This window comes from Sparus aurata, chromosome 1 (genome assembly GCF_900880675.1).
Source record: "Sparus aurata chromosome 1, fSpaAur1.1, whole genome shotgun sequence".
Taxonomy (NCBI): domain Eukaryota; kingdom Metazoa; phylum Chordata; class Actinopteri; order Spariformes; family Sparidae; genus Sparus; species Sparus aurata.
In genome coordinates this window covers 26,390,504-26,402,420 of record NC_044187.1, presented here as the reverse complement: position 1 = coordinate 26,402,420, position 11,917 = coordinate 26,390,504, and the positions used below count along the sequence as shown (strand labels likewise).

The 11,917-nt window shown below is 39.8% G+C and overlaps 1 protein-coding gene across 3 annotated transcripts; it reads right to left on the bottom strand.

Annotated features, from left to right (window-relative positions):
* Positions 1 to 1,788: 1,788 nt before the first annotated feature.
* clta (clathrin, light chain A) lies at positions 1,789 to 11,815 on the bottom strand. 3 transcript variants are annotated; one of them, XM_030418221.1, is made up of 7 exons: positions 11,502 to 11,815; positions 10,691 to 10,719; positions 9,198 to 9,315; positions 8,821 to 8,932; positions 7,181 to 7,234; positions 4,517 to 4,552; positions 1,789 to 2,972 (listed from the first exon to the last, which is right to left on the bottom strand). In XM_030418221.1, exons 1-7 carry the CDS (start codon positions 11,677 to 11,679, stop codon positions 2,801 to 2,803), a joined length of 699 nt encoding a protein of 232 aa, XP_030274081.1. In that variant the 5' UTR covers positions 11,680 to 11,815; the 3' UTR covers positions 1,789 to 2,800. The 3 variants fall into 3 exon arrangements, with proteins under 3 accessions (XP_030274081.1, XP_030274089.1, XP_030274097.1); XM_030418229.1 differs by lacking the exon at positions 4,517 to 4,552; XM_030418237.1 differs by lacking the exons at positions 4,517 to 4,552; positions 7,181 to 7,234 and having other exon boundaries at positions 11,502 to 11,814.
* Positions 11,816 to 11,917: the final 102 nt, after the last annotated feature.

Below are 11,917 nucleotides of genomic sequence, written 5' to 3'. Positions count from 1 at the left end.
GGTGATGGAGGACGTTTGGTGTTGAGTGAATTGTAAAAGCAGGAGTCATTAGATGTCAGATAGATGTAAGCAAATGAGAATGAATGAGGAATGGCGGAATGTCAGGCGATGCCTTTTTATAGTAAGCCTGAGGGATCCCGCCGCCTTTTCAGGTTCAGGTACACACACACACAATTTTTTAGTAAACATGAATATCCACTGAAAGGATTGTTGTTCTGACAATCTGCCATTTAGGCTCACAAACAAAAACTTAAACCTACAACATTTCAATGGCTCATCCCATCGTCTCTTCCTGGAGTTTGTGGGTGAACCAAACTGCATTTGACAAAGAGTGGCATGAGAATGATGCCAAGACACACCGACACATACCTGAACATTTCTCCCAGGGGGGGGATCAATAAATGAACATCTTATCTTATTTGATAAATACCTATCACAGGGCTGCTCTTTCAGCTGGTGAGTCAACTCAACGCTCAACACCAAAGAGCTCAGTTTTTATTTTGTTGGAGATTCAAATATTTCCTAAATATGAATAAGGCACTCCTGAAGGAATGTGTATAAATGAATCCATGAACATCTGCAATGTTAAATGTTTGATATAAAACAAAAACAACCCCAAAAACAGCAGAATAAACAGTATACAAGAACATATGTGATAGTGTCACACACTGTGAGGGACTTCAAAACCATGTACATTTACATTATTTAAATATACAAATACATATTATATATATCAAACAGTCAGGAGTGTTTTCATGGGGTGACAGCCTGTTGTCTTACAAAAACAGAAGTAAATTGTCCTTTACGTATCGTGGGTGGCAGCCTCAGAATATTTTGGAAGTCGTCATGCATTTATGTGGTATGAACGACTGAAACTGACAACTTGATTTTTTTCTGCTTTGATTGGCCTCTTTAGTTATTTAACTTTGATTTAATTCTTCTATTTATTAACTTATTTAATAAAAACAATGTTTCTAGTATATTTATTAATATCTGTTTTTTATTAATCAATTAATGCCTGGATTTAAATTGTTTCATTGTTTGTGGATTCAGTCACATATTGAATTATCTATTGAGTCATTTATTTACTTCTTTAATTACTTATGATTTTGCCAGTTTCAGTCCTCCATAATGTGGCAGGGCATCTCATTTTCTCCACTGGAAGAACACCTTAGAGGGTTTGTTGTGTTTTATCTACCTTGTGTGCATATTAGAGAGCGCTTTTGTTTGTTTTTTAACATCGGGATACCAGGGGGACAGAGGTGGTTTTGTAAATTTTTTTCATAACCTTTTTATGATGCAACATTTTTTGTAAATAAATTAGGTTTTGTTAATTTTGGCAATTTGTAGAATATGCAAACAATTATCAATATAATTTCACCCTCAGTCTCCAACTGCCGCAAAATAGTTTTCTCAGAATTACAAGAAAACAAGATTAATAAAAGCACTGTAAAACCAAGACAAAAAACTGAAAGAAGCTTAAATCGTTTTTCAAGGGAACTGCAGTCAGTTGATGATTCGGCATGGGTTTGTCACTGCTCTTTCAAATTACTCGATAGAAAATTAGTGCAGCATTAAATCAACTCCATAACTCTATGTTCAACACACCCGACACTACCCAGCAGCAAAAAGCAACAATAGGCTCAGAGCTGTGTCGGTACGCTTGTTGGGGAGGTACTCTGCCTCCTTGTGGACTCAAATCAATTAAAATTGAAGGATAATTAACATTTCAGTTAACTGATCGCAGCCACATTCCTGAACCACAGAGAAGAATGACAAGACACCAACTTTCATTCACTTTTTACTGATATTGAAATCAAATGGACAATGAACACGCATGGTCAAGCAACAGCTGGCTAATATCTAGTTCTTTAAAACCACAACTGTCTAATTTCAGTGACATAAACGTTTTATATACTGTATATATATTGCCTTCTGTATATGTACATTAGGTACACGCATAGAGTACGTACACACACGCTGTTGAGGTTTAAACGCACACACAAATGGGTCACATTTATTGTAATGGCCAGACTTCGTTCAGTTCCTGACTTGAAAGGGGAGAGGCTTTTCAAAAGGAAATGCATAGATTGGAATATGGTAACGCAATATGCCACAAGCAGGCTCTACACACACAGTTCAAAGTACACACACTGAATTTGAAGTTTGTCTTCGAGATTGGTCCTTAAAAAAAACAACAATAAAGAAAAAATTCTCAAGTGACTTTTTGGAAGGATGGGGAAACATGAGGCGATATGTTGGAGGGCAGGAGGTGAATAAAACAAAACATCAACCAACAAGTTTGATGGATTAAGAGAGTACAGCATCAGGAGAATCATATTGTCTGGGGGCCATGTGAAGCAGGCTGTAGTGTAGCTGTAGGCCCACACAATCAACCCTTCCCTTTTAGTGTCTCACCACTCTTACACAAGTGTTACACAGCACCACAGAACATCAGACCTGGTGTTGATGTCAGTATGTTAACCAATGCAAAAGAGTATTTAGGAGGTCTTGATTAGTCTGTGGAAGAGGTGCACACAGGGGAAAACCTTTGAGTGGCAGAAAATGGTGAGCTGGTGCTTCAAGGTTAATCTCTACAGCCCAGCCAGAGGATATAGAAGAAGGTAGGACCGCTGGCTATATCCATTCACGGGGCTGTGCATGGCAAACAGATATGGACAGAAGGGGTTTGAGTCCCCTTGTCTTCAGAATATAGATGTTTGGACATGGGGAGTTGGGTTGGATTGGTATGTGGTGACAGAGGTTGATATGGAATGACACCTTGATCAGCCTCGGCTGCCTAGCGGACTAGCGGGGACTGCTTCAGGGAGATAAGGACGGAGCGCATTCGGGACACGTCTTTGGCCTGCTTGCTGGACTTGGGGTTGAAGTCGCAGAGCCGAGCCACCCGTTCCCACTCCGTGCCTGGGTTGTTCTCATCCAAATCCGAAACCATGGCCTCCTCAGCCGCCCTACGTGCGAAAGGGAAGACGAGAAGGACAGGACATGGAATAGAAAACAATTAATGGAGGAAAAGGTAAGATATGCCACGGTACACATACAGCCCTGAGAAAGTCCTCTGCTGATCCCCAACACACACAAGTTCTGGTGGAAAATGTAGTCGCGATTCTTTGAGCTCCACAGTGTCGACTCTGGGATGACTGATGCATTCATAAATAGAGATTACAGTTTAGAACATTGCAATTGAAATACTCCCTAAATCTATTGAATCTCTACATGCCAGAAAAGCCTGTTTTTCTCCGTTGCCTTGGTGTTGGTTCAGCAGAGTCTACCTCAGGGCAGGACAGTCCAATCACCACATAGATAATGGACATCCATCTGTCTTTACACCCACAAAGATGGACAAGCTACAACAGTTTCATTACATGTGGCATGCCCCCAACTCAGCTTACACAATACAGTACAGTCACCTGTTTTTGTCTCTCCACAACAGTAAAGGGAGGTACGTACAAAACACTGATGAGAAATCCAAAGAAAGAAAACAAACCGAAGCTAAACAAAGTAATTGTAAGATCTGACAAGCGTTTTTTGGTTGGTTAAAAATGCAGTTCTAGACAGAACTGGGGGAGGGGAGTTTGCCCACACCCTTGCACTTCCACTTGCCCAGCGGTTGCATTTTTATAATGTTCTCTTTCAACAGCAAGAACCACGTATAGGGATGATGAGCTCATCTATATACTTGTCCTTGATTAAAAAAAAAAAAGGAACTATAATGGCAAGTTCTGTTTTTTTAACCAAACCCAAAAGAGCTGGAAGCACTGCTGGGCCTTAGCCATGCATTGTGCTGCAGCTGAGAAGCAGGCTATTTGGAGGTGTGGCAAACAATGAGTTTATTTTGATCTCATGTGTCGTAATTGTGGAACAGATCAATTAATGTCTTCCTGGTGAAGGCTGAGGTGTTTAACCATCTATCAAACAAAACAAAGAAAGAAAAATGGACATTTACACTACAAGGCTCGCTACAAAACACTTGAAGTTAAAACACAGAAGAAAAGAAAAGAAACTTAAAATTGAAAATGGATCAGTGCCACTATCACAAGACATTTTGAGATGCAAGCCACAGATTATGGCTAAACAATCATAAGCCCTATTCACACCCCACCCACGATCTTAAGAACAATTCCACTGCCATGGTACTTTTCCACTTCTTTTTTTCTATTCCCCACCCAACCTGCAGGCACAAACTCCGATACGGACTACAACACAGTACACAAAGCAAAATGGGGATGAGAAGCCAATGAACATTCACTGTCACAACCAACTACAAATACACAAAAGGGACTAGAAGGACCACAACATCACAGGAGGGACATTTTTAACAAAACTATCTAGGCAGTGGATTAAACTGTTGGGATAGTAAACTGGGTATCTGTACAACGTATAATTATCTAAGACACACACATACACACACACACACACAAAGAACTGCAACTATCCCCTGTCAAGAATAAAAAAAGTGTTTGGAAGTTTCTGGGGTTTTGTATTTTTACTTAACTGGTCTAGGCGGTAGCAAGGATGGTTAATGTGTGTGCTTTAAAGGTGCATAGGAAAAGAAAACAGGGAGAAACAGTTTCACAAGTCAGAATTTAGAAGAGAGAGAGAGAGAGAAGGGAGGGGATGAAATGAAAGACAACAAAAATGAGCCAATGCAGATGTTGAAAGCCAGCATGCAAAAAGCGACATTTTTAAAATTCCTTTTTTTGGGTCTTCAAGTGTTCTACAAAATCATTACTGTGCAGCCTTTGGTTTGATGTATTTATCTGTGAATTCTGCCTCGTGTCATTATGCATAATAGGCAGTGGTCTCATTTATAAAACTGTAGATCATTTTCTAACAAATTAAGCTGAAACGCAAGCACATTATTACATAGAACTTCCAATTCATCTCACTACATTTGCAAACAATGCGGCCAGCTCCCATTTTCTCCAGATCTCTATAGGCACTGATCAGAGATGAGTTCATTCTCTTGTGCCATTTTTCAATTCCTACCATTTGTGTGGGAAGTGGTTCACATCACTCAAGCCCATTTGTTCTTACTGAATGCTAATAAATGAGGCCCCTGGTGTCCGTCGTCACAGACTCACACCAACAAGATAAAGGAGGAGGAAGTGGTGTGAATCGTTCTCATTCTACACCATTAATATATCTATAATACTGAGTCAATCCCATTTATAAGCTGCATTAGGGTGTGCACATAAAAAAAAAAAAAGAAAATCTATCAGAGAACAGAACAAAATACCCAATTCCCTAATCATGAGAGAAAAGCATTATACACTGGAGCACCTAAACATTAAATTCAAAATCAAAGTAGATATGTAATCTTTATTTTCAAAAGGAGAGCAGCAAAATGACAACATAAAGAACATCTATTTTCACCGAATCTGATAGATGTTATTAAAATAAATAGCTGAACACGGATAACAAGTGTTACGGTCACCTTTAAAATCAAAGTGGATGAATAAGAAGAAACAAATAAAACGTGTGCACACCCCATTGCAGGCTAACAGCCTTTCCCACGTAATCTGATAGCATAACCAAAGGCTGCACAGCTCAGGCTACTGGATAGCTAGCTGGGCAAATTAGCATGTCATCCTGAAGGACAGCAGGAGCTACAGAGCAGCTAACAATCTAACAAAGCATGAACACAGTTTAGTTTGAAGCAGTTGTGTATCTGTGATATGACCAGTGTTGTTATTGATGGAAATCTGTGAATCTTTGATTTTTGAAAGGAAGGAGAGAAGACAGACAGTAGGGTCAGTGAGTGCTAGACTCAATATTGCATGTCGAGACATCTGCAGGTCTAAGAAAACAAAGTAGTAAACTGTTAGATTCACATTTAGTGGGGTTTGTTTGGCTCTATTATGTAATGTACATTTCCCTGATCTTTACTGTATATCAGTGAGTGGCTGGAGCTGGGAATGTGGGAAGTCAGGGTGAGGAAGTTTGACTTGCAAAGAGTCAGAGGAAGGAACCGGCCCCAAGAACAATGTCAACTATGCACATTGTGCAGTGGAATCTTATTTTATAAACAACACCTAAAACTTAAAAAAAAAATAAATTAGATTTAGGTGAAACTGACACAAACACCCAGGTCCAGTTATACACACACAATTGCTTCAAACAAATCTAAAAGCATCCTACTACTAAGTAACATTTTCTAAAATAATCAAATTTTGGGGAAATTCACATTAATAAACATGTTAAGCAGAAACAAAACACTTTCTTTGAGAGTGTGTACAATTAATGTAAGCAAGTGTTAATTGTTGGAAATGTGTGTGATGTATTTGCAGAATGGTTCGCTGAAATGGCTTGAAGGGAAACAGTATAGATGTGAGTAATGGAGGAGAAATCAACACAGGCAGTTATGACAGAGTGAATTTGATTCCCATGGATATGACTGTGGAAGAGTGTGTGTGTGTGTGTGTGTGTATGTGGCTAGTGTTGTCAAAATATACATTTCTTGCTACAAGATTGCTTCTGAATATATGACATGGTTTCTTATTTTCAGCAAGATCGATGCTTTGTTACCAGCTGCGCTCTCTCTTCTCTCAAACAGCGAGCTGAGGCATGCATGTTTTCTAAAGGCCTGATTAAAAGAGTAAACCAGTTCTAAATAAGGTGTGATAAGTGATGTTTTCATCAGTCATTGTGCTCCTCTCTGCTACTAGCCATGAAGAGAAAAGTTGTACGTCGTTTTTACATGTCATAGCCTTGTTATATTTATCCTTAAAAATCTCAAATTTGATACCCTCACTTTCATGTCAATTTTTCTCCATGGAATCGAATATCGATATATTCCTAGGTATTGTATCGAAGTCTAAAATTCTAGTATCATGACAACACTAGAAGTGGCATGAAGTCATTCTTTTTAGTGAAATATCTTGAGGCATCCATTCATTAATGACATGCAGATGTAAGAGGTGAAAATGACTACTGCAGTTTATGTTGGAAAAAAAATCAAGCTGGATGACGTGTCTATCAGTTAGAAATCCAAATATTTAAAAATAAATTAAAACATGGCAACACAAGGGAAGGCAACGAATGCCCTAACTGGTGAGATGAATATGATGTCAATATATGGATTCTGGGAGTTGATGATTATGGAGGAAACAAAAGCGAAGGAAGATGAAAAGGGAGGATGTTAGTTGGAGCAACATACACATAACCAATGAGCTCAGAGAAGGGCTGCTTGTAGAAGTCTTCATCCAGCACCCTGGACAAACATCCGCCCCAACGACAGAGCAGCAAGAAGGCAGGAGAGAAGAGAGACAGCGATAAAAGGGAGAAGGATGGAAACACAAGCATTATAGGTTACCACACAATAATGAGCTGAGGCATATAATCATAGGCTCAGGTTTTAGGAAGGAGTTCTGAATGCAGTGTCAGGGTACCAAAGGCTTAGGGAGGCTCTCACTGTCCTCTCTGACACAGCTCTGCTGATCAGTTCTTCATAAATGATAAAAGGTGAGAGAATAACAGCAAAATAATGTCGAATTCAAAGGTTTTGTCTGTTCGTCATGCAAAGCATGCAATCCTAATATACCAATATGATCTCCAGATAAGGACCTGTTGTTTCTATCATTTTACAGTGTAAACTACATGATTAATTGATTAGTTTGGAAAAGAAGTTAAAGATTATTAATGAAAGTAATTGTTAGTTGCAGCCCTAACTCTTCGTTTCTATGTAATTTATTTAACTGTACCATCCATTTGTCCCAACTCCCGGCACATGAGTCGTGTCTGCAGGTAGTTAATTATTAATAAGGAAGCAGGATCACATTACAGTGTGGGAGAAACTGAGACAGAAACTTTGCCAATTCAGGTCAAATTGATGAGTTACCTGATGTCTGGAGAAGAACATGAATATGTCAACCATGTGGCATTTTATAGATCCTCAAAATAATATAACAAGCATTTGAAAAAACACACTGGTCTCATCATAAACCGGATCAATGCACAGAATCCCCACAACAGAAGAATTTGATGCACGCTCCATAAACGTCTTAATAAAAGTATAAACTATAGATTCCTAAATATTTTAAAAACCATGTAAAAAATGTATGTGTCTACATATTTATTTTTCTGAAGATATTCTTAGATATTCTTGAGCCATTGTGTGACGCTAAAAATAGCAGGAAACCAAACCCACATTGGAGTGGAGGAACCCTGTGTATCGTCTCTCACACTCTGTAGTCAGTGGGCTGCATTGTCAGGAGATCCGACTACATATAAATCATTCTAGCACAAAGATTACACGGGTTATTCTTCCATTTCTGCCTCTCGACAATATGAACACAACTAAACAACCATGAGTAAATCCAATGTACAGCAAAATTAAACTTTTATAAGTCGAGAGAGATTTAAACTGAATGCTGCATGCTGGGAAACAAAATCACCGAAACTGTATGTAGATGATGAGACCCTTCTGTTACTACGACTCTTATCTCTTTCTAAGCAGATCCATTGCAGTACCTTAAAGAAAAAGGTATGATTACACATGTCCACAACAATGAATGAACACATGCTAACTGGAGGGTTCACACCAAGGATGTATAGGAACAGTGATCTGCTGCGACACTTTCTTTTTGAAATCTCAGGGGTTAGATGGACCCATATCTATTCCTACTGGAAGCTTAATCCTATTATTTAGTGATATGCTCACCCGTGACTTCTGCCATTATTTCAGAATTCTTAATACCCTTTTTAAAATATTGCAACATCTTACATGATGCAGATTGTTCTCTTTCATCTATATACTGTTACTTTTGTCCCGTTTCTACCCCTTAATGAAGCCAGTACCTGTTATTGGTTTTGGTTTTCTCCAGCTGCTCGTTCTGCCTGGCATGCCACTCCTCCAGCTCCACCTTGGCTTTCTCCTTCCACTCCGACTCCTGCTTGCGAGAGTTATCATCTAGGGAGGCAAAGGAACAGTGAGAAGAGTGATTAATGGTAGGACACAATGGAAGAAAAATTAGGATTTACAGAAGGCTGAATACAGACACACAGACACACACCCAAATACTATGAAAAATGAACCCGGAGGAATTAAAATCTCCAGCACTTGGCAAAGAGCTCATGAAACCTTTACCTCACATCTCAGACAGCAATGGCCGCTTCCCTTTCCTTATAAAAAAAAAAAAATAAATAAAAATAAAAAAACTCTGAACTGTGCTTACCTAGCAACTCCAGCCTGTCCCTTTGCTCCTCCCTCCACTTGCGTAGGCTTTCGGGTTCGGCCTGCAGCCTGTCTGCATTGGAGATTGCTGCATAGGCATCTGACGGACCGTTGCTTTCCTGAGAAATAAGGGAGGTGACGTTAGGCGGGCATAATTGTGTTAGTTTTACCAATGTAATTTACAGAAATATGGTGAGGACACATTCAATCTCTCATCCTGAATTATTCATCTTAAAGGTTTGCCGTGTGCTGTTTGAGAGGCTTTATTAAAACCACATTTGGCGGCTTTGAGTTTTATCAGCTTAGCTCTTGTAACTGCCAGAAAGAAATCCTGACAGCGCAAAAGGCAGCAATGTTGCAACGACAGCAGAGGAAAAGGAAGCTGGAACGGAACTAAAAGACAGATATTTAAGCCACTGCGGTCACTCGCACTGAAATCACACTGCTACAAAATGATTCTGGTTTTGGCCATCATTCCTATCAGAAATTGTAATGTTGCTCTTAGAGACCAAGAAGCAAAAGCAGCTGCACAATCAGACAGGTTTTAAACATACCATCAGATTACCAAACTTTTTCGACAGAAAATAACAGACAAATGGTTAGTTATCCATACAGTCTGATCTAAACATCACAATTTACAGAGCGACTTCCTGGCTCAATGTTGACCTGTTACACTTAATGTAATTGTGCTTGCACAATGTTTATTCTGTGCAAGGAGGGCTATTACCGGTATTTTAGGTTGGCCAACTTTTAGTTTTACGTCTATATAAATGAAGTGTAGATGATCTGGCTTGACCATTGGCTTGTTTATAACCTGACTACTTGTGTTTAGGAATGATGACCGGCAATCTAAATTGAACTAGTTGTTAATCACTTGCGACCGCTAGCAGCCAGCTGGTTAAGAGAAGTTAGAGCAGTCGGTAATGGTAAACACATATTTTTGAATCACTGTAACTACAAAAGGGTAATTGAGCATGGAGTCATAGATATGAGCAAAAAATATTAGTTTTTAAGGGTCTAGTGGTGTCTGAGATTGACTGGACAGATAAACCCACGTACACTACGAAACACATGATCCCCCTCAGACTTACACCTAGCAGAGATAATAACACAGAAGTATTCTTTAAGCGTCGTGCTTGCTTGCCACACAAAGCACTGAACACTGACATTATGTGACTTTTCACAGGGCGATGTTAAGGCAAATGTGCAATATGTATGCATCACAACATTACCAAAAACAATAACACAGATGTACTGATAACAAGACTGAGAGGAGTTTGCAGAGACAAAAGCACACAGCTCTGAAGAGGCCACATGTAAAAGCTCTAATTTAGAGATGAAAAGATCAGAGATGTTTTGACAATGTGACATGTGTGTACACTGTGAGGCCATCTAAGTCCCCTTATTCACACATAAAATACAGAGGAACAACCACGAGGACAGGAGAATTGTGGAAATATGTTACGAAGAAGAAACAATGTGAAGAAGTATTACCCCATGAAGATCTCCGTTGACAGCACCATCTACAAATATACAAGGAAAACAGCTGTTAGGAAAGAAGCCGTAAAAGAAAGAAACATCAAATAAAAACAACAGACATGATTCATTAAGTCTGAGAAAAAAGCAACAGAGACCTTCTAAACATGACGAGAACCAAGCAAACCCGGAGTCTTACAGACTTGCTGATTAAAGGTTTTCATTCACACATATTTCATAATGTGACATGTCAGCACCTCTGACTAAATACTATTGCTAAACCTTAACGAAGTTGCAGCTTCGAGGAAATGAGGCAGTGTTGGTCAAAGGTCATAAAGCTCCGTCAATTTCCTCTTGTGGCTGTCAGGTTGGCTGGCAAACTCAGATTAACAAGATGTCGAGCAGCCAAAGAGCAAGTTAGCTAGGAAGCAATGAATGAGACGGCCACAGACTGCAGAGCTGATGTTATCACACAGCTTGATGCATTTTGAAAACGTTATTTAAGGCCTGAACCGTCACATACACATGTTTTTATCTCCCCCAATGTTTGTTTTGCATGACTGTGTTCTTATGTCAATTTTAGATATCACTGACACAGGTTAACGTTAACGTTAGCTAAGACCGCTTAGCTAATATGTTAGCTACGCTAGCTCAGCTAGCTAACTCAAACATTATCAACTGCAGTGTCCTTTTATGAATAAACCGAGGTTTCACAAAGCAGTTGTCGTTAAAAGGATACACAACACGGTAAAATTAAAGCTGACAAGACAGACAGTGTTATCAGTGAACTGAGGCAAATTGTCTTTACTCGACCACAGCAGTCACCCACCGTTCGAGTCCGTCAGCGACGAGGGAACTTCTCCGCTGTCCAGGATGCTGAAGCCTTCGTCGTTCTCAATCCCCGCGATCTCGCTCTCCTGCTGGGCCAAGAAAGCGGCGGCGGGGTCCTCCTCCGAGCCGACGCCGTTTCCAGCGGCGGGCGCGTTCAGCATGTCAAAATCATCCATGTTGAGTGTTGTTGCGTGAGGATAAATATGAGAAACGCCTAGCAGGTGTAGCAGTTGACCGAAATTGATTAGCTCAACGGGAAGAAGGACGACAAAAAACTGAAATCCTACAAGCTAGCGAAGCGGAAATGGATGAATAACCAATCACAGACCGGGATGGGTGAGTGACAGACGGGGGCACCAATCGCAAGGCAGCTGCCTCAAAATCGCACCAATCAAGTCCATAAACCCGCTTGCA